The 22962-nt window shown below is 37.1% G+C and overlaps 3 protein-coding genes across 6 annotated transcripts in view; 2 read left to right on the forward strand and 1 right to left on the reverse strand.

Annotated features, from left to right (window-relative positions):
- Positions 1 to 15516, reverse strand: part of c2cd2l (c2cd2 like) — a 41134-nt gene extending 25618 nt beyond the window's left edge. Inside the window, exons 1-2 of one of the 3 annotated variants that reach the window (XM_051892611.1) lie at positions 15368 to 15516; positions 6461 to 6889 (exon numbers count right to left, since the gene is read on the reverse strand). In XM_051892611.1, coding sequence (XP_051748571.1) covers positions 6461 to 6823 — 363 coding nt within the window. In that variant the 5' untranslated portion in view covers positions 6824 to 6889; positions 15368 to 15516. Of the gene's footprint in view, positions 1 to 6460; positions 6890 to 8300; positions 8650 to 15367 lie in introns of those variants that run through there. The other 2 variants (XM_051892610.1, XM_051892612.1) reach the window with 2 other exon arrangements.
- dpagt1 (dolichyl-phosphate (UDP-N-acetylglucosamine) N-acetylglucosaminephosphotransferase 1 (GlcNAc-1-P transferase)) lies at positions 9353 to 14281 on the forward strand. Of its 2 annotated transcripts, XM_051892616.1 has the most exons (10): positions 9355 to 9855; positions 10167 to 10228; positions 10336 to 10456; positions 10970 to 11183; positions 11296 to 11442; positions 12029 to 12113; positions 12301 to 12489; positions 12743 to 12830; positions 12991 to 13146; positions 13775 to 14281. In XM_051892616.1, exons 1-10 carry the CDS (start codon positions 9808 to 9810, stop codon positions 13838 to 13840), a joined length of 1176 nt encoding a protein of 391 aa, XP_051748576.1. In that variant the 5' UTR covers positions 9355 to 9807; the 3' UTR covers positions 13841 to 14281. The 2 variants fall into 2 exon arrangements, with proteins under 2 accessions (XP_051748575.1, XP_051748576.1); XM_051892615.1 differs by having other exon boundaries at positions 9353 to 10228.
- hinfp (histone H4 transcription factor) lies at positions 15129 to 22813 on the forward strand. The gene is made up of 10 exons (XM_051892614.1): positions 15129 to 15287; positions 15392 to 15596; positions 16616 to 16845; positions 16948 to 17047; positions 18360 to 18512; positions 18682 to 18759; positions 18896 to 19016; positions 19132 to 19270; positions 19932 to 20056; positions 21404 to 22813. The coding sequence occupies exons 1-10, from the start codon at positions 15279 to 15281 to the stop codon at positions 21747 to 21749; spliced, it is 1506 nt and encodes a 501-aa protein (XP_051748574.1). The 5' UTR covers positions 15129 to 15278; the 3' UTR covers positions 21750 to 22813.
- Positions 22814 to 22962: the final 149 nt, after the last annotated feature.

Below are 22962 nucleotides of genomic sequence, written 5' to 3' on the forward strand. Positions count from 1 at the left end.
ATCTAATTTGATTAATATAGAAACAGATACGCCTAAAGCAAGTTCAACCTGGATTGTGGAGTGTCAAAACTGATCAATATGATCACATCCTTTATTCATCATCTTCCCTATAATCCTTCCCTTATAGACAGTCCATCAGCAATCCCACTCTCTCTGTAACAGTCAGCATACCGGTAATCAGATTAAAATCCCACCCTGTATGAAATTATGCAGAGGAGATTAACCAGTGGTCAATAGCTGGTTAATCCTCCTAGTGAGAAGTTATCTGGAGACCTTCATACTAACAATTATAATTAAAAAGTTGCAAAGTTCCATCTGGATGAATTAAACAAACTCTTTCTCGTTGGTGCAGTTGTATCCATGCACTTCCCTCTCAATGCCTCAGGCAAGCGCACACACATATGCACAGAGCCCTGAATCGGTCTTTTCCCCCCTTCGTTAAATGGCTGCTATACTGTTATAAAGACCTCACTGATTTACATTACAAGCTATCAGATTTTCATCTTACTTTTTGGCCATATAAATATTAGCAACTGCATCAATTTGAATATTTTTGCTCAGTTTGGGCCTCTGAATAATATGAATAATACTATATGAACCATAAAAGACTGATGTACCAAATATGTATCGAATCAACAAAAAAAAACACATATTCAAACTAGATTTTTTTTTTTTTAATATTTTGTCTAAAGGTTCAATAAACTGTTTCATTAAAAAAGACTTTTCTGACTTAGGCTACATTTCATATATATTCATGTCAGGCTTTACAATGTTAAAGATACACATTCACTACATAGTTTTGTTATTGTAAATAATTAATTATTGAATAATAATTACAAAATTATTAGATAAAAAAAAAAAGCACAAATGTTCATCAGATAGAAACACGGAATTAGAGACACGTCCCAATTTGCATACTATCCATCTTAAATTAGCGTGTCCCAAATCATAGTATGTTGAAATAAGTATTATAAAGATACCTGGATGCTCTTCTATTTCCTGTTAGAATTCAGATCCATGCACACTCTAAAGGGAAATGCTGTCGACAACCCATTGTACGTTGGACGAGGATTTGATCAGAACTACAAACATGGTGGATGTGCGTATCTGTAATCAGTATCTAACCTGTAAAAATATTTATTCAATGTTATCCACATTATATTTTATCTGCAACAACATTGTTAACTTTTATAAAGATACGTTTGGTCTTTAAATTTTAAAAATGCATCATGATGCAAACACATGAGGAGAGTTCACCACATGAAAGAACCACGACTGGCAGATCAACGAGTTAATACATTTCTCTCCAATATGGTAGGACTTTAAATTAAATTGGAGGATTTTAACTGTAACAAGATGATTGACAGGGATGATTGATGCACGTGACTAATCAACAGAGCGGTCCGCTAAAGAAGTAGTAGCTGTGTCTCATTTAATTTAATTTCGAAGGCTGCATCCTCCAGAGGACGCATCCTGTGAAGGATGCGGTATACGGAGTGTCCTTAACCAGAATTAAACGAGACGTCCTTCGTAGGACACACGGGCAGGAAAGGAAACAGGAAGTATCACGTTGCTATGCCAACACGTTCATGGCAGCGTCATTGCGCTCTCACAACAGTTAAATTAATTAAAATTATTTATAAATTTGTAAAGTAATTTGAAAAGAAAATGTATTTACTTGTTTTATTTTGGGTAATGCTTGAGAAGCTGAGGTGTATGTACAACAGATATCTGTTGCAGAGACAAAGGAGGAGGATATTAAGAAAAACAAGCTGGAAGCTACTTACATTTAAACACATCTTCACTTGTACTGTACATGTACATCTGCCAACGCTGCCATTTTTTTTTTCAAATAAATGACGGTTGTTAACAGCGACGCAAAGAATTGTGGGCTATCTGTAGCAGCGAAGGATACACCTCATGCATCCTCCGAATTCCTGTGAAAGAAGGGTGCATTCGAAGGTCACATTCGGAGTGTCCTACTTACTTTTCTGAAATGATACAGCCTCAATGACGTATGCAACCTTCGAATGCGACCTCCGGAGGACGAAGCCTTCGAAATAAGACACAGCTAACATGTCCCAAATTGACCGTTTGCAAAGACCCGCCCCCTTTAGTTACTGTTGCTATGTCATAGTCCGACAAGCCATGCCGATCTCTCGCCACACATCATGTTCTCACGCAGTGAAAATACATCGCGGAGCAAAGAGGACACGAACAACGCGTCGATAGATAAGACAGAACAGGTTACTTTTGATATGAAACAGTCTCAAATTTCAAATTTTGTCATTTTTAAAGAAATTTAAACAATAAATACCGTTTTGTGGCTCTTTAATGTGTCGTGACAGATCGCTGTAGCGCCTCGTGAACCGATCATCTCTTCCTACTTGTTCATTTATAGCATCAAATAAACATAAATGAACATCATAAGGAATGCTGTTTCAATAGCGGAAAGACGTCAGTACACAGTGCAGTACACACCAAGTTCAAGTCCACCTACGTTAATCTGCTAACTCCTCTGACTGCTTTGTCGGACAAAATGGCGGATTTGGCGTTATGATTGGTTAGATCGCCTGTCAATCAAACTCCTGGCGAAGGGTCAATTAGCCTGACTTTTTCTACATTTTCTTCACCAAAACAGTACATACTTTTAGGGCATAGTATAAGTAGGGGATTGGGATGCGGCAACTGACTCCCTCTTCTCCTTCGATGTCTAACCTGAGAGGTGGTCGCCATGGCTAGGGCTGGAACCATGGTGTTTGTTTTCATGTTGCCGTGTCAACAGATGGCTTCAGAGGGGCCAGGCAAAAGTTGCTTGATCTCTTTTGCGCTCAATCTAATCTCACGCATACACAAAAAAAAAAAAAAACCTCACAAGCACTGGAACAACCTCTCTGGCAGGTTTTTCAGGTCAAAAGAACTTGATACGAGTAGTTTGAGGTGTCAAAGATCCGGCATGCTGAAAGAGCAAATATCTGGTCTGCTTGGAGACAAGATTCTAGATCAAAGCTTCCAAAATGGGAACTTCTCCCCAAAGCCCAATCTAACACAGGAATATTTAACTAGCACATGGAGGTCACCTCTAAGGAGAGTCATGTGACTAACATTTCATTGCACTATAAATTCCCACAGAAGATTAAGATATTGCACATTAAATTGATAGGCCTAGTTGATCACTGACACCTAAATTCATTTTTCTTGCTAATGAAGGTCCAATCATCCACAAGGTCTTTAAATTCTCCCTGTTAACTGTCTTTTAACTGTCAGTTAACTGTCTTTCCTCTGTTAGCCAATTCTCTCTACTCCTACATTATCAAAGATAGTAAAACAGAGTAGAACAGAGGAACATAAAATGGTTTCCTTTCATAAAAGGTAAAAATCATTCAAATGGAAAAAAACAAAGCATGACTGTCTTTTCTATACAGCTCAGATTTTAAACTCTTTACGCTCCACTGCTTTGTATAATTGAAACAAAATTCATAGGAGTTAAAATGAACTCAACAGTGTGCTACTGTGTGAAGGGTTTTGGCAGATGAACAGATCTTAAAAACAGATGCAATAGAGCATTTGGAAAGAAGTCTGGCAAATTCTGTAGTAAAAAACAAATGGCTAAAGGCTTATTTTAAGAAAAATTTTGCCAGCAAAAGGTTCCCTGTCCACTGTCGATATTATAGTGATGCATGAAGTAGTGCTCACACATAAGTCACTTTCAAATCAAGCAGCATTCTGTTGGTCAACAAAGCTAATTTGCATGGAAAAACCAAATGGAAAATCTGTGTAGTAAAATGAATCACCATTGCGCAAAATTCCAGATCGCGCGGATTAGAAAAATTATCCCTGCGAAATTTCAATGAACTGTGACCGTTGCTCATTGACTCTATGACTCTACAATGTGGTCTGACGAACTTTGGGAAGAGCTGGGTGACAAAAGCATTACACTCCTAGTTTTAATTAGCTCGAATCACACAACAACACATATTGTACCAATATAACCTGTATGTTTAAATGCTGTAATGAAACTATCACCCCACCAATATAACCTGTATGTTTACAAGCAGTCATGAAACTATCATCCCATGAGTGCTTATAATGGAGGCCGCACCTTCCATAACATCATCACAAAACCTTAAATAAAGGGTTTTCACATCCACATACTGCAAAATCAAGAACAGAACCATGCTATTCATAACCTGTGCCAATCAAACCAGTTTTTCTATTTAAAAAAAATGGGTGAATTTACTCTTTAAATCTAAAAATATCACACAGAGAAAATTTGACACATCGCATCAACTCCTGTGACTTATTCCCAGGTGGGGATTCTCAACGTTAAAGATGTTCATTAGCAAAAATCCTTACTTCAGGACTCCCTGATACCCCGCATACAGAGTCTGCAGAATCATTACACTTCGGAGCGCTAAGTTACTTTCTGGATCAGCTGACCACATTACAATCAGAGATGCGGCTATGGCACACAGCCAAAATGAGCACCTATATTAAACAGCGAACCAATAAATGGTTATTTATTAGCCTCTGTCTCCTCTCCTTTCCCAGAGCAACCCACTGACTGTGAAGAAATTTAAGATAAAGGACAGCAATTGCATAACTGCGTTCTGTAGCCTTCCCTCCCCCACTTTGACAACCTGAGAAAATAACTAGGTTGCTGAACTGGCACAACTATCGGCTGGAGACCTCTGTAAGGAAATGAGATGGAAGGATTTTCTCTTCTTTTTTTTTTCCACTTTCTATATAGCTCAGGTGCTGGAGCAAAGTTCACTGTATTGAAGTTTAAATCCCTTGAAGCCTTGCATTTACTGTAAAACCCAACCGGACGTGCCTGTTGGGTGAAAATGCCATTTCTACATTCTTTTCATATCTCATCAGACTAAATATGCAGATGGCCATCGCTTAAAATGATGTCGAGTCTTCAGATAAACTGATCTTCAAAGACTTCATCTAGTAAAAGCATTTTTTCAAAATTCAGCCTGACCTCACTGAGCCAAGTGACGAGAGAGGGAACGAATGAACATCGGCCGTTTTTTCTAAGTGCACCTACCGGGCAGACTAAGCTTTGATATAGACACAGATCAAATACAGTTAAATATAGGAGTGGAGACCTTTACACAACTCACCAGCCCTCAAACAAACCCTTAATCAGACGAGGGGCTACAGAGGAAACCAGTTGTTAAAAGAGACCTTTTTTGATTGCGGAACTGTGGAGTTCCTGATTGAGTCGTTCACAAATATTAATCATCATAAATAACGGTTACAATACTGCAGTATTCTAAGTAATTTTAAAAGACTTCTGTTTTCTTGTCAGGACCAGTTGACAAAATGTAACATTTTGTTGTAACACTGCCAGAAAGGAAAATTGTGTGGTGATTATTTAAACTACTGTTTAAAAGTTTGAGGTAGATAAAACATTTTTGCTCTAGTCTTTAGTTACACATGATCTTTCAGAAGTCATTCTTAATATGTTGATTTGGTGCTCAAGAAACATTTCAGGAATTTTTTGATAAATAGAAAATTCAAAAGTACAGCATTGATTTGAAACAAATCTTTTGTTACAATGTAAAAGTGTTCACTGTTACTTTTGAACAATTTAATGCATCCTTGCTGCATAAAAGTAATAACTTTTTTCAAAAATACAATATTAAAGACACCCAAATTTTGAACATCACATTTATTCACATGTGAATAAAAGTATTCATTTATTCTTCTAAATAAATAAATAATTAAAAATTGTACTGACCCCAAACTTTCAAATGATAGTGTACAAATTGGACAGTCACTGAAACGCCTGTCTTTCCTTTGTCTACGCCGAATTAAGGAAATCATTCTAGACACCTATAGGGTAATTTGTTGACTAATTTCATTCACCTGGATAGTTCTTCGATTTTAGCATTTCACAAAAGTGTAAATGGTAGAAATATGGATAAAAACATACAGCCAATGCATGTGAGAATCAGATGCAGTACATTTGCTAGAAAATGTAATTTGTCAATTTAATTTTCACATGTGTGAAAGTGGCTTTTGACTCTTAAATATAAACTACATCTCATGCACACAGGCAACAAGGGTATCACATTTTCTGCATCTTCCCCATTAAAAAATACTCTCATTTACACTGATTAACTAAGAAAAAAAAAAGTGCAAATTTGGTTCCATGAGATAAAGGCCCAGAGGAGACAGTAGACTGAGGCCTGTCATAACTGCAGAGCAGATTTCTCGAGGAGAGCGAGTGTGTGGTTGTTACACAAGAACCTGCATCCCCTGACACTCTCACACCCACACATTCACTAACAAGTAGCCAGGCCATGATATTATGCCCACACACACTCGCACAGCCTAAAAATACTCTTACAAATGTATAAACATGCATGCAACAATGAAAACACATGCGTATGTATATACTAAACCTCCTACATATGTTGCTATATCAAGATAAAATTAATTTACTTACCCCTTGCCTGCAGGCCTGTTCGTTGAGTGCCCGCACCCAGGCTCTCTGCCAGTGCTCCCTGAACGACTTGAACGCAAAGAGCGAGGACAAAAGACCCTTGACCCCTGCCTCCGTGTCACTCCCTGCCCCATCTCGCCCCAGCCTCAGCCTCAGGAGGGAACCCCACACCCCGCCCGTCAGTGTCTGGTGGGTGAGACTCAAGGGCAACTGCCACGGGGTCTCCCTCTTGCCCTGGACCCTGGCGCACCACCTAGGGCGAAGCAACGCCAGTGAGAACTGAACTAGCCAGGCTAGTACAACCAGCAGTGACGCGCAGAAGAGCGCCACCTGAACCAGCCAGCTCACGTCCTGGAAAGTCGTCATCTCCCTAATCACTTAAATCTCATTTTTACGAAGGGTTGAAAATCTTGACTCGCGAAGGTTGGAACTCTGGGGAAAGGGTAGAGAGATACAGAGAGTAAGTAGACTGGAAAAAGACCAGATGCAGGGATATACAGCCATGCATTACCAACATCTCATAGGAAACACTGACATCTTAAAGGGACAGTTCACTCAAAAATGAAAATTCAGTCATTTACTCCCTATCATATTGTTTCAAAATGTGTTTTAGCATTTAAATACATGAGAAGCATGGCAGTAAAATGAAAAAAAAAAAAAAAAAAAAAACCACAAGGTCTATAGGTTTTTTACTTTTTTAACTTGAGCACTACATTTTTAGAATGCTGTGTAGATGCACATGACCAAAGATGCACGTCTAGTGCATGTTTACATATAAAAACAATGGAATAACAGTGCAGAGTCAAAAAACGTGTTCTATGTGAACAGCCTTAGTCACCATTCACTTTCATTGCATCTTTTTTCATTTTTATTTTCTACTAAGACAGTCATTCTCCTTTTGTGCTCAACGGGAAAAAAAGTCATATGTGTCATATTCACCCTCAACACAATGAGGGCGAATAAATGATGGTGAATTTTTGGGTGAACTGTGCCTTTAACAAAAGGTAAAATTCATGCTTATTCACTGATGGGAAAATCAGCTATTGTTTCTTTTCTATTTACATCATTTCTTGAATCTTGGCCAAAGTTGTCCTATATATATATATATATATATATGTATGTGTGTGTGTGTGTGTGTGTGTGTGTGAGATACTGCTTATATTGCAAAATGACTGTAGTTACTATCACAATTTGCGCTCAAACTACGATTACCATAGCAAGGGTTACAAGCCATGCTCTTATCAAAGAGATTTACAAGCGCATGCCTCGTGTTAGTATTACCACCTGTGCTTAAAAGTTTAAGCAGTTAAGCAAACCGACTAAGCATTTCGGTGAAAGTGTGAAATTCAATGCCTGTCCTGAAACCGGAGAAGTGCCTAACTTCTTCCAGAAAACTCAGATCGGCTGCACAGTCTAGTCTTGTGTGAAGCCGGTCTCATACAAACCCGCTCCGATTCTGTCACATTAGTGACAGTCGAACAGCGACGATTATAGCATCTGTGTTCTGGATCAGTGCTGCATTGCAACGTCGAACTAGCTCATCGTGACCCATCTAGCGATTCATTTACATTCATTTTTTTTAAAGATAATATAAGCTTATACAGCGTATAATGGTGTTCATATCAAACCACGTATGTTTACGTCCCCTCACTGATCACCATTCGAAACGCTGTTTCAAAACCCAGTGAGCTGCCTACCTAGACAGCATTTTGGGCATCTGACTCAGTTCAGTCAGTTCAGCTGACTCTAAACGCGCCTACGATTAACAAAAATGCTGCACGCGCATACGACGCCGAATGTATCCCCAGCATTTGAAAGTAAAACAATAAAAATGAATTATTACCGAACAGATGAGAAACGCCGTCTTTGGACGCTGACTAGCTACAGAACACCAGCTCAATGGCTACATCATGTCTTCGTAATTCCAGCACCAGTCTTCAGGTCCGAGCATCTTCCACAATCAAACCTGAGTTGATCGGTACATGGCGTCCGTTTCGTGAATCTTTAGCAAGCTAAATAAAACCGCACATTTATAATATCCAGTGCTGTCAACGCAAGAGAAAATGTGTCCCCCTCCCACCGTCGGTGTCGGACGGTCTGTAATGGTAATGCGCAGGAACAGAACAGTCGAGCTGTCAAATAGAGTAGCAACACAAACCCACACCGCGTACGCACTGCACGTATTTAAAGAGACAAGCGCACTTCTCGGGCTGCCGAAACTGCGCACGCGCAATGCGCACATTCCATCCCAGTGCTGCTCAAATGCAAGTGCCGAAAGATGTCCAGCTCTACCTCTCTGGACGTAAATGGGTGGAGCTTGGTCTAGTCCAGTCCCGCCCCTGTGGGCCTAAAATGTGGTTAGGGTTAGGGTGTGGCTGAACCTCCAAGATCCACCCATTACGGCCAGAGAGGGGGAGCTGGACTGAAAAATGTAATACTTTTAAGATAATATAATAAACTTTAGTTCCTTTCAGAATTTCATAGATAGGGTTGGTTTTTTTTGCTATTATAATACAGTGGACATAATCTTTGGTGACTGCAATATCCCTGCTCCAAGGCCTACATTTCTTATAATTCTCCACACCTCAAAATTAAATGTTTCTGTATGTTTGTTGTAAATAAGAAACTGTCAAAATATACAATCAATATTTTATCAAAATATATGATTACAGCATCCCATTTTGGCAAATAAATAATAAATACGACTTTGTTATTATTATTATTATTATTATTAGTTGTTGTTGTAGTAGTAGTAATATCAGCAGTATTTGGTATTTCTATAAATTATTATATTTTGTACTATTACATTTATATCAGCGTTACTAAACGGAAAATGGGACCTTTAACGTTTTTCTCTTTTTGTTTCCGGTTGTGTTACAACTACAAAGGTTCGACTGAAACTAAGATGGCAAAAAATATATATATAACGTTACTTATATGCTTCTCTGACAAATTACCTTCCTGGTCACTAAAGTGTATTTAGCAACATTGCAGTACGAAGCTTTTGATCTCGTACCAAAAGCTTATACGTGTATAATAAGCGAGTCGTATTAATGTAACCAGTCGGCGGACGGATTATGTTGACGGAAGTAGACGTGGATTTTGTGATGAGATCAAAGCCAAACCTACACTGTAAACTGACATATCTATCACGTTTGGACGTAAAAGCTGCTTACGTTATTCCGAGGAGTAACTAGTAACTTATATCCTGAACCGGTAGTTATTTGGGCAGGGTTCTTATTCTAGATTGCCTGCAATTTACCTCATGGAAATCCAGCTGTCAATGACCTGCCATTCATTGATCCAGTGCTTTTGAATAAAAACAGTACGGTCGGTTCGAAAGGAAGCAAATGTCATTTATGCGCGCGCGTTTATGCGGTGGTGTCTACAGCAATGTGGTCTGTATTTGTATTTGAAATGTAATTAAATTATTTGTCAACCTCGAAACATGTTAAATTAATGAGAGCTTCACTATGTATATACAACGTAGAAGTACTGAATGTTGCTGACAGGAAGCAAACGCTGTTTTCCACGAGATTTATCGACATATAACTACTTATATATTACAGTAAATACAGTGTATTGCAATTTTATTTCGTGTTAATCCATGGAGAAGATGTCTCCAATTCCTGCTTTTCCTCTTATCATCAACTGTTGTATGTCTGCACTGGGGTGCATTGCAACAATCAAGCTTATTCCTGCTTTTAAGGATCATTTCATATCTGCGAGACTCTATGGCATGGACCTAAATAAAACCATAAAGAAAGAGGTGTAAGTGATTGATTTTCTTTACTTACAATATTGTACATCAAAAGTATGCATTGCAATTTGATTTCTGAAACCTTAATTTAACTCTTGTTTCTCTCCTCATTAACCAGACCTGAATCACAAGGTGTAATCAGTGGCACAGTCTTCCTTATCATTCTCTTCCTCTTCATCCCTGTCCCCTTCCTCCAGTGCTTTATGGGAGAGAAGTGTCAACGGTTCCCTCACAACGAGGTGAGCTAATGATTCCTTAATCATAAATAATCAACACATTTCAAGAGCTCATCACTTACTCTACTGTTCAAAAGTTTGGGGTCAGTAAAAAAAAATTATGTTGAAAGAAGTTGATATTTTTATGCAGCAACGATGCAGCCTAGGTGAAAATAACAGACTTCTTTTAAAAAGTCTTAATGACCCAACACTTTTGAACAGTAGTTTGTTTTTAGACAAAAAATTATAAGGCAAACTAATTTGCATCTTAGCCTCAAATGACCTTGATAGCTGAGAAACTTCACATCCATACAAACAGTGGTAAAATCATGTATTTATGGACATGTACAACTTTGCTGAATAACATAGCCAAATATAAATGTAAGGTAACTGTTGCAAGGTATATAATGAAGTACAACAGTATTACTATATGATACCATCACAGAGACATTTGTGCACCACAGTATTCCAAAATTTCCTGTCTTTGTTTTTGTTTTGTTTTTTTGTCTTCTCTTGATCAATGATATGTCCATGTAGTTTGTGCAACTGATTGGTGCATTGTTAGCCATCTGCTGCATGATATTCCTGGGCTTTGCTGATGATGTTCTGAACCTTCGATGGAGACACAAGCTGCTGCTGCCCACTATGGCCTCCCTACCTCTCCTCATGGTCTACTTCACTAACTTTGGCAACACTGTCATTGTCGTGCCCAAACCTTTCCGTGTCCTGCTCGGGATGCATCTGGACTTGGGTGAGTTTGACGGTCAGACAGTCTGCTGTCAGAGAGGTTGATTTTATCGCCCTTTTGTTTGATATGTAGGATATGTTGTTGATATTCTAAGCAGTTTTTATATGTGTTTCAGGCATTCTGTATTACGTGTATATGGGAATGTTGGCTGTGTTCTGCACAAATGCCATCAACATCTTAGCTGGTATCAATGGAATTGAGTCTGGGCAAGCTCTCTTCATATCTGGCTCTATCATCGTCTTTAATTTACTGGAGCTCAATGGTGAGAGGAGGGCTTATTTTAAACATATTTGATCAGTTTTTCCACCTAGATTCAAATTTTAAGCCATTTTAAAATATGCATAATTTATATATTCACCACTGGTCAAAAACCTGGAATAATTAAGATTTTTTTTTTTTATTATTTGACCAAAATACAGTAAAACTGTAATATTGTGAAATATTATTACAATTTAAAATAACTGTTGTTATTTGAATATATTTTAAAATATTATTTATTCCTGTGATGCACCAAATCAGCATATTAGAATAATTCCTGAAGGATTGTGTGACACTGAAGACTGGATTAAACTGGAAAAAATTCAGCTTTTCCATCACAGGGATAAATTACATTTTAAAATATATTAAAATACATATAAATTATAATAATATTTCACAATTTTACTGTATTTTTTTGATCAAATAAATGCAGCCTTGGTGAGCAATATACAATTTAAGCAAATTAAAAATATTTAATCTCTTGTTCAGCACTCACTGAAATTTTTTGAGTTTATTTGAATAAATCTGCAGCTACATTCTCTCTCTCGTTATATTGTTAAATTAATCTTTGATTAACATTTTTCTTTCAGGAGACTACAGGGATGACCATGTTTTCTCTTTGTACTTCATGATTCCCTTTTTCTTCACCACATTAGCCCTCTTCTACCACAACTGGTTTGTAAAAGCTATTGCTTTTTGATTATCTTTACCTGTGGAATATGCTTTAGTTTAAGACAGGCCTTTAAAATACTGAACTCTATAAGTTATCAAGTTTGACAATCAACACTGATAATAATCTGAACCTTAACCACTTCTGTTTTTGAACAAAAAATAAACATTTGCTTTGAATACCTCCTGTCAGGTACCCTTCCTCTGTGTTTGTTGGAGACACTTTCTGTTACTTTGCTGGAATGACGTTTGCAGTGGTCGGGATACTTGGCCACTTTAGTAAGACCATGCTGCTTTTCTTCATCCCCCAAGTCATCAACTTCATTTACTCCCTGCCTCAGCTGTTTCACATTATTCCCTGCCCCAGACATCGTCTGCCTAGGTGGGTTATTACATTAATATTTTAAGATCATACTATAACAAATACTTTTTTTTTTTTTTTTTTTTTTTTGGAAGTGAAATTTAATTTCACCTAGTTAATCTCTAATTTGCTATTCCTCGTGAGTTATTTGTAATCAAAGTCTTACATATGTATTACAAATATGATTGAAACAGCATTTTCTAAGCATTTGCACCATAGATAAAGCAAAATGAAATGGTTTTGAGAGCTTGATTTCTAAAACTGATTAATACAGGTTACAGCCTGACACGGGGAAACTTGGCATGAGCTACTCCAAGTTCAAACAGAAGGACCTAGGAAAATTAGGACAACTTATTCTGAAGGTAAATACACACATGCCACTATCAGTATTTATTATAAATGGGTTTAGGACTGTTTGTTTGAGAAGAATGTTGTTCCCAACAAAAGATCTAAGAGCACATCTTATTTGGCATTTCCTGTATAAAATGACGTTTGAATGTGACTTCCTCTTTAATCCTGCAGGTGGCAGAAATGTTATGGCTTCTGGATGTGCGTAGAGGACAGGAAGGAGATGATGAGTTCATTGAGTGTAACAACATGACCCTTATCAACCTGGTTCTAAAAGTGCTGGGACCTACGCATGAGAGAAACCTTACTGCAATCATGCTGTTAATACAGGTGAATCCCTCATATGTATTATAGAGTTCAGAGAAAATGTGCTATACTACGGTTATTTCAATTCAAAGTGTTTTAAAACCGTTAAGAAGGTTGTGATATTGTACATCCTCATTAAGAAAACATCTAAAGATCATTATCATCAGCCCTATATGATAGTGGTTCTCAACTTTTTTGACTCCAAGACATCCTATTGTCCACAACATTATTCAAAGGCCCCCTAGCCCTTGTTTTAAAAACTTATTTTAATCTGTAGGCACTCCTAGTTTCTGTAAAATAAGTAACTAAAATAATAATTATTAAAATAATTACATTTCAGGATTCCAGAAGTTTTATGAGCTTAATGTTCTTCAGGGGTTCTCACTCTTTTTAACCAACAAATTTACATGGCTCTTCCAGTCATTCATGTGACGCACTTTTTTAGAGATTAGCATAACTAGTAAAATGTATATTCATTATAAAAATGCCCCTGACTTTTTAAGATTTTATTCATTTACATGACTTTTCCAAGTCTAGAAATCATACATTTATGCAGGTTTTCCAAGACTGTGTGAATCATGCTTCCTCAACGGAGACTGTTGTTTTGTTGGATTTAAATGATATTATAGTTCTTACTATATTTCTTTCTTAGGTCTTGGGGAGTGCTGTAGCATTTGGAATCCGGTATCACCTTGTGCGTCTGTTCTACGACGTCTAGAAAACTTGAGAGAGACTTTACAACCTGCTGCTTTCAGTTGGAGAACAAACTGATTTTTTTTTTTTTTTTTTTTTTTTTTGAATGATTACTATACTGCCTGTTACCTATAAACTATGGAATCTAACTACAATACAGTGTATTTCAGCATTTCTGTCTATATACCTGCATGTGAAAGGACAGTCTACATATATGCCCTTAATTTTCATTGGGACATGAAGGCTTTGTAGATAATGAACAGTGTCTGCATAAGGATTTTCAATAATTTGGGGTGACCTGAAAAGCATATTATGTGAAACACTTACATTCAGGGATATTTTAGGCAGTTGGTAAAATTTGAGAACATTTATGAAAGATTACTTTTATGTTTTATGCTCTTATATTTTTCTGTGTCAGATCTAATATGCCTTTGACTCATTTGAATAAACCAATGTGACAAAATGATCCACACTAGCTTCTGGGAAGGAAAATATTAATTTGTACTGTTATCCTACAGTATTCAGACCTGAAATCAAACATAACCCAAACACTAACCCTAATCTATATTTGTAGTCATATAATATGCTTTTTTTTTTTTTTCTCTGTGGCCTTAACATTGGGCTTCCAAATTTGATGACCTCTTCCTAAAATACAAAGGCAGCTTTTTATTTTCATGTTTAAAAACTTTTTATACTGTGTGAGTATAGTAAGTGTGGTATTGAAATGACAACATTGTTCCCAAAATTAAAAAAAAAAAAAAAAAAAAAAAAAAAAGACTTTTATTTGTCATTGAATTACAATGACAGCACATTGTTAAAATATCATCTAGGGGAAAAAATGTTGACTTTATGACTGCCTTTCTACTCGAAAACGAGTCGAGTAGTTTCACTTCCATAAAGATTTATTTGTATAGTACAATGATATCGTTTAAATTACAACGCATGTTTACAGAAAATAGCAATATTTTAGCAATATAGCAAGTAAAACTGCTTTTTAGGGTTGTGAGACAGGCATTACTGCCACTGAATACAAATTGCGATGCGGAACACTTGAAAGAGTTGAGATGTCGGAGGGAATGATCATTGTGATGTACTGCAAGGCTGCAATTTGATTGGCCGAAATTTGAACGCGACACCGCAACGGTGTAATCTGATTGGTTTGGTTATTTCGTGGGGGGAAAAAAAATCGAGGAAATGTTGGAAGTATTTGCTAAAGGTGAGTTATTTCTGAATACTTTTTTTTAACAAATCTTGATACATTCCCTTACAAAATGTATTTAGATGAAAACATTTAATTATTCTAAACCAAAGCCAACGAAAAGCTACTAGTCAACAAAATGGAGGCAGAATGTTAACTTCCCTTTTTGTTTTGCTAACCAGCTATGTCTCATGCTAGGTTAACAACTTTGTCCATGATTTTATAAAACTACTAGCAGTACATTTGATAATTAAGAAGTTTTCATATGTTGGAGGTAATCATTTTTTCGCAGTTCATGTAACGTATAGCCTTTAAAAACAAACTGACAGATAGCTCGAAAATATTAGATCTTACATGTGGCTTTACTGTGTGTTTCAGAGGACTGGACCACACATTGTGCTTTTCATTCAGTGCTTCATGATGCCCCCGTCGGGTAAGCGCGCCCCGCGCAGAGAGGAGCTGCTGCTGGAGCTGGCGTGTGAGTGGGGCTCGTGTCAGGAGACGTTTGACAGGATGCAGGACTTCTGCCAGCACGTGGAGAAACATTATAAAGCTACCGTGGATAGTGAGGCAGACTTACCAGGTGCGTCCAACACCTGTGGCCAGTTGCATATAGTCACAATGTTAAAGGGATAGTTCACCCAAAAATGAAAATTTTGTCATCATTTACTTACCCTCGAGTTGTTCCAAACGTGTATAAATTTCTTTCTTCTGCTGAACACAAAATAAAATATTTTGAAGAAATATGGGTAACCAAACAGTTGATTGGGCCCCATTGATTTCCATAGTATTTTTTTCCCATACTATGGAAGTCAGTGAGGCCCATCAACTGTTTGGTTACCCATATTCTTCAAAATATCTTCTTTTGTGTTAATCAGAAGAAAGACATTCATACAGGTTTCAGCTTCAGTATTGTTATCATTAACTAAAACTGTTAAGAAAACATTTTTGTTGATTCAAATAAAACTGAAATAAAATAAAATGTTTAAAAATTAATCAAAAATTAAAAATGTTGTCTTGGAAGCTAACTGGAATAAGTGTAAGATTGGCAGTACTAAAAATGTTAACTGAAATAAAACTAAGACTGAAAATATTTAGAAATATTTAAAAGAAATAATAAAAATGACAAAAACACATAACAAAATGACAAATTAAACTAAAAATAAAATGAAGACATATAAATGAAAGTATATAAATAAAAACAAACACTGCTTTGCCTCTTGTTGCATACTCATGTAACACAATTAATGAGAAATTTTGGTGTAAAAATGAGAAGTAAGATTAGTGTAAGCACACCATACATTGCGAAATAGACAAGAATATACCAGGACTAGTATACAAAATCAAATCTGATTTAAGGTGTTCAAAGAAGACTATTAGTGCTGAGAATGGGCCAGGAACACATGACTTTTCTTATTTCTTCATCTATTTCACCAACAGAAACTGGCACACATTTATGTACTGTTCATCTGTCTTTATGTTACATCAGCAGTGGATTGTTTCTGAGTGTTAAGCTATAGCAAGCGTTTCAGCTTTCTTGTGGCACTGTCTTCATTGTCATGGTCCACAATTTAGTCTTTAGCTTGCCTGCATGTTTTACAGATGAGGAGCATAACTGTCTATGGCGAGACTGTGGTTTTTGCTCAGTGGAAGGAGATGCGGAGCTACTCAGACACATGTTCTTCCATTGCTACCACACCAAGTTGAAGCAGTGGGGACTTGCTATACTCAAGGGCCACAGTGACATGGGTGACTGCTCGGTCGGCCTGCACAACCGCAACATTGTGCCTGAGGTCCAAGAGAACTTCCTCTGTCTTTGGGAGCATTGTGAGGTACGGAGGCAGTCCAACGTATTCTTTTTAACTAGATGACAAATTGCATGTGGTTGATCAAATCAGGTCAAGTACTCAGCTGATAAGTATGTTTGTATTCAGATGTCTATGGATAATCCAGAGTGGTTCTACAGACATGTGGAGATGCATGCACACTGTCTCGAGGCTAATGAAGAGAATGTTTTGTTCTGTGGCTGGAAAGGTAAGAAAAGATTTTTGTTTTTTAATATTATGCATTAAGTTAGTGGTTCTCAACCTTTTTGGCCTCTCCATTGTCCACAACAATATTCAAAGGCCCCATCGTTGTTCCAGTTATTCATGATTTACTGAATAAGGATTAATGATTTCTAAAAAATATTTATCTGATAAAATATTTTAGAGCTTAGCGTAACTATAAAAAGTGTATATATATATATATATATATATATATATATATATATATATATATATATATATATATATGTATATATGTATATATGTTAACGTATTATAATATGACTTTTCCAGGTCTAAAAATCACATTTTTTGTATAATTAGGCTACCTCATATATATCCAGTGGAAACTCTAGATCTTCAAAGAAAAAAAAAAGTTGAGTGGGTGAATTTAAATTTATTTATTTATTTATTTATTTATTTTTTTAAGTCACCATGAAATCAAAATTGACACTTCTTTTTATATGGAATATTGAGTATTTATTATAAATATTTTATACATACAGATCATTATTTTATTTTTTTTAATTTATGTGTCCTCGTAATCTTTGATCAAAATAACTTCCTCTCCCGCTTGCAGCAACACCTTTTCTCTGATGACATGTTTACTGGCACGAGGGCACCACAACCTGTCAATCACACGAGATCACATCAATAGAGACCACAACCATTCAACAATCCAATTAGATTAATCATTAAAAGATTGAGATCTCGATTCAAACACCCACGCAATCATTCCTAAATGACAGCGATTTGGCTGTGTCTATTAAACCTGACAAAATCACACCAGAACAAATGCTATTGAGCAAAAATGTTTTGTTTATTTGTCCGTTCAGAAAATAAACGGACAAAAAGATCTCTATTCTCTATTTGAAACGAAATGATTTTTTCTGTCTTATTTAAATCATTTTACATTATCTTGAGGGCCTCTTGGAAGTTTGCTGAGGCCCCCTAGTAGATCCTGGGCCCCTGGTTGAGAACCACTGCATTAAGTTTGTTGATGCAGCAAGTCAGTTGTGAAATAAAGATAAAGACTAATTATTATATTTATTATTACTTATTTAAGCAGTCCAGACTACTACCTTGTTGTTTTAATGCTAAAATATATATATTTTTTCTATTTTGTCCGTTTGGGACAATATTTCTACTACCTATTAGAGTAAACCCCATTTCAGAAAACATTAAGCATCTTAGTTGAATGTTCCTGAGTGTAGAAATATTCCAGAGAGGTTTTCCTGCTCACAATGACTTCTGCAGTTCTGCACAGTCTTGAGACATTAACTTTTCCTTTTGACTTCTAGACTGTGAGGCCTCTTTCAAAGGCAGGTTTAAGTTGCGAGAGCACATGCGTAGTCACACACAGGAAAAGCTGGTGGCATGTCCGACCTGCGGAGGAATGTTCGCCAACAATACAAAGTTCTTCGACCACATTCGACGGCAAACCTCCATAGAAGGTGAGAGGGCTTGTGTTTCAGGTGGTATACATGCAGCAGCAGTAATACCAGGCAATCTTTAAACCTTCTGTATTGATCAATTTTGACTCATTTCATTAAACATAATAGAAAAAATAAAAATGTGATTAGACCCATGTACCCATTTGTTTGTGTGTGTATTTATTTGTAGGTCAAAGATTTCAATGTTCTCACTGCTCTAAACGTTTCGCCACTGAGCGGCTGCTGAGAGACCACATGAGGAACCATGGTATGAGTCTTTTTGTGTGTTAACTGTCATAAAGGTTGTACTTTGTTCTGTTGTATTGCACTTTACTGGCCTTTATTGCTTAGTACAGTATGACCTAGTTGTTCTAATGATGTTCTTTCTTGTTCTCTGTTCAAAGTCAACCATTATAAATGTCCACTGTGTGATATGACCTGTCCATCACCATCCTCGCTGAGAAACCACATCAAGTTTCGGCATTCTAATGAAAAGCCTTATAGCTGTGATTACTGCGAGTACAGGTGCGGCTGCTTCATTACCAATGACAGTGACTCATCATCCCTGGATATTTCTAATATTTTTGCCTGCAATGCAGGACATGATCTGTCAATTTGTTTGTGTTCATGTGGTTCTCAGCTGTAAAAACCTGATAGACTTGCGGAAGCATTTAGACACGCACAGCAGTGAGCCAGCTTATCGATGTGACTTCACTGACTGCGATTACTCTACCCGTTCCCTTTACTCAATCAAGAACCACTACAAACGCGTTCATGAGGTGAGACATTCGGAAAATGCCTGCAACGTTTGCCAAATAAGAAATAGAAGAATATATAAAATTACAACAACAACAAAAAAAATCTTCTTTTGTGTTCCACAGAAGAAAGTAAGTCATACAGGTTTGGAACAACATGTGGCAATATAGCAAATGCTATTTTAGCCTTTGCTTATTTGGCAATAAAAATAAATAAGGGTAATCAATATGCAAGTGAAATACATAAGATTAGTACATTGTTATATGTAATGCTGTTGATGTTGTTACCATGAGATAGATTGATTTTAGTTTTTTCTCAAATGTAAATGGAAAATGTCATTTGTTTTATAGCCTATAATTGAAGTAAGAATTGTTGTAAGTAGGGTCAGAGGGTCCAAGGTTTGATCTATAAAAATGAGCCATCTAATCTGGAATTAATTCATGTGGGAACTTCCATTTAGATGTAACTTAACTCATGCAGCCAAAAACTAAAAATATATCCATAATAAATTATAAAATAAAATGCAGAAAACACTGTGTGAAACAGTGTGAGCAAACAAAATCAAACTTAACTGTGCATCAAAAAGTGAATACAATTCTACATCATTTCAGTTGTACAGTCATTCATATTCAGCTAATAGCTCCAGAATAGCTAAAAAATGTTAATGTGCTACTTTGCCTTTAGGGAGATTACACTCCTCGCTATAAGTGTCACGTGTGTGAGCAGTGCTTCACCCGGGGGAACAACCTCACTGCCCACTTACGCAAGAAACATCAGTTCAAATGGCCTTCAGGGCACCCAAGATTCAGGTTTGAAGACTTCCTCCTTCCTTGTGGCCAAAAACCACCCATTTATATGTTTTCATTACATATTTCCTCAACCACCATACTGTTCAAAAATGTGGGATCTCTAAGATTTTTATGTTTTTGAAAGAAGATTTATATGTTCAAAAATATAGTCAAAAACAGTAGTATCGTGAAATATTATTGCAATTTAAAATAAAGATTATCTATTTTCATATAATTAAATGTAATATTCCCTTTTAATGGCAAAGCTGAAGTTTCTGCAGCCATTACTCCAGTCTTCTTCAGAAATCATTCTAATATTCTGATTTGGGGTTTAGGAAACATTTAAGCATATGATCAATGTAGAAAACCGTTGTGCTGCTTAACATTTTTGCGGAAACCATGGCCGCATCTGAAATAGCATACTCCCTTGAGTAGGTACTTATTTTGAAAAAGTAATTACTTCGCGACTGCTAAATAGTATAAATTTTTGTAGTATGAATGTAATCTGGACATACTACATTCGCCATGTTGTCACTATCATGTGACCTACCAGAGTCATTTGCGTCACTTCATTGCCATTCAAATTTTTCGTTCTATTATTTAACGTTAAGCCCGAAACACACCAAGCCGACGCCGACAAACTAGTGGCGACGAAAGCAGACTGCGGGGTTGGCTCGCGTCGGCAGCGTCTGGTTCCAAAGCTGCCCTGACACATCAAACCGACGCTCGACACCCGGCGGCCAAGTAGCATGTCCGTTCTGCGCCTGCGTAAGAAGAAATGCCTTTCCGTACCAGCAGGTGGCAGTAGCTGAACAGCCAATCAGAATGATCAGATGGCCCGACTGACTGTCGAGCTCCGACGCCGATTCAACATGTCGAATCAGCTGAAAAAAAGCCGATGAGGACCAACTTCAGCCGACGGTCTGGAACACACTGAGAAAACTTAGTCGGCCGACGAACAAAAACTGCCCGACGGCCAACCATCGGCTTGGTGTATTCCGGGCTTTATCCTAATTTTGTAATTAAATAAAACTTACTTTTAAGCCTATAATTTGGTCTACGTGTGTCCCTACATGCTTCTCTTGAGCCAGGGGTCATAACAAATTGGGGGCTCGTCCGGGATTTGAACCCGGGACCTCTCGCACACAAAGTGAGAACCATACCCCTAGCAGGGAGGTATGCAATTTTGGATGCAGCACATGATACATTTTTTTCCCCCAGATGAATTTGATGAATTGAAAGTTCATAAGCACAGCATTTATTTATAATCTTTTGTAAAATGATAAAAGTTTTTTGCTGTCAGTTTTGATCAGTTTAATGCATCCATCTGACTACGGTCATTTGCACTTTGCCAATCACTCGTTTCAGGTATAAAGAGCACGAAGATGGATTCATGCGTCTGCAGCTGATCCGCTATGAGAGCGTGGAGCTAACAGAACAGCTGATGCGGGAGCGGCAGGGGGAGGGGGACAGCAGTGAATCCATCCAGCAGAACGTCCAGTCCGGGGAAGAACTGGAGGAGACCATGGGGGGAAATACAGAGACAGGAATAAGAAAAGAGGGAGCAGAGGTCTGTAGGACTCAGGAAAATGCTGAAAGTGTGTTCTTGGTGTTGATGGCCGGCACCTCCTCAGAAACAGACTCTATGAGGGAGGGGTCAGTGATGCATCAGCTACAGGACACCGCCCAACAGCTGGGCATGGAGGTGGTTTAACAGCACTTTGGATTACTGGAACTCCCTAAGACTGCTGTGTCAGACAATAAAAAGGAACATTAGGACAATTCATATTAACTCAAAACTCACTGTACTATGAGACTAACAGGGGACCAAAGCTGGAATAGAGTTTGTTTTCGGATTCTGTCACCCTCGAACACCTTGAACACTGCACTGAACAGAAAAGACAGAAGAGCTAAATCACAAGTTAGCTCCGGGGATTGCTTAAAGAGATGGTTCACACAAAAAGGAAAATTTTGTGATATTTACTCACCCTTATGTCATTCTGATGCTGTATTTTTTTTGCCTGGCATGAAACACAAAATAAGATGTTAAGTAGAATGTTTAAACTGCCTTTTTCCATTCAGTGGAAATTTTTCGAGCCTCAAGAAAAAAGCATGAAATCATATTAAATGTAGTCCATATAACCTGTAAGTTATATTATAAATAGTTATAAGTGCTGTTTTAAGTGCCCTTTTTGGAGTTTGGAAGAGTAAACAACCTTCCTAGTAGAGAAAACGTGTTTTTCACGGAAGGAAAATACAGGGTTGGAACAACATTTGGGTGATTAAATGGCACCTTTTTTTGGCTGAACATTTGACTGTTTGGGTGTGTGAGGGAGTGAGAGAGAAATTTTTAATCCTACTGAACAATTTAATCAGCTTTCTTTTTTTATGTTCAGTGTTAATGTGAAGGGAGAAGGACAGTTCTCTGTGGAGGAATCTTTACAGTGTATAGTTTTTTACAGTGTGGCAAATTGCTTGTTTTGAAGTCGAATTGGAAGTGCTTCTGAACTTCAAACTGACCAACACCTCTGTTTAATTTATTTTTCAACTTTATATGTAGATCAGGAGATCAGAGAATCTGCAGAAAGGCCCATTCTGGTGGGTACAGATTTCTGCCACTTTTCTATCAAAGTAAAAAATAGTTTTGACCTTTCATTAAAATACACCTTTTCCATAGGACTTTTATTTGCCATTGAGTCCTAATAATCTAATTGAGAAGGAAAACTATACTAAATGACTTAATTCTATTTGAAATAAACAATGGTGGTTATTTCAGTACATTTTTGTCCTATTTGTTTTGTTTTTCTCTAATTTAAACATTTACATTTGCTTGCAAGCAGAAATTATTTCTTGCTCTTCAAAGGTTTTGGCTCAGATCAAGAATTAATTATTCAGATCAAGAAAAAAATGTATTCAGCATAGATGCA

Source organism: Ctenopharyngodon idella, chromosome 5, assembly GCF_019924925.1.
Source record: "Ctenopharyngodon idella isolate HZGC_01 chromosome 5, HZGC01, whole genome shotgun sequence".
NCBI lineage: Eukaryota > Metazoa > Chordata > Actinopteri > Cypriniformes > Xenocyprididae > Ctenopharyngodon > Ctenopharyngodon idella.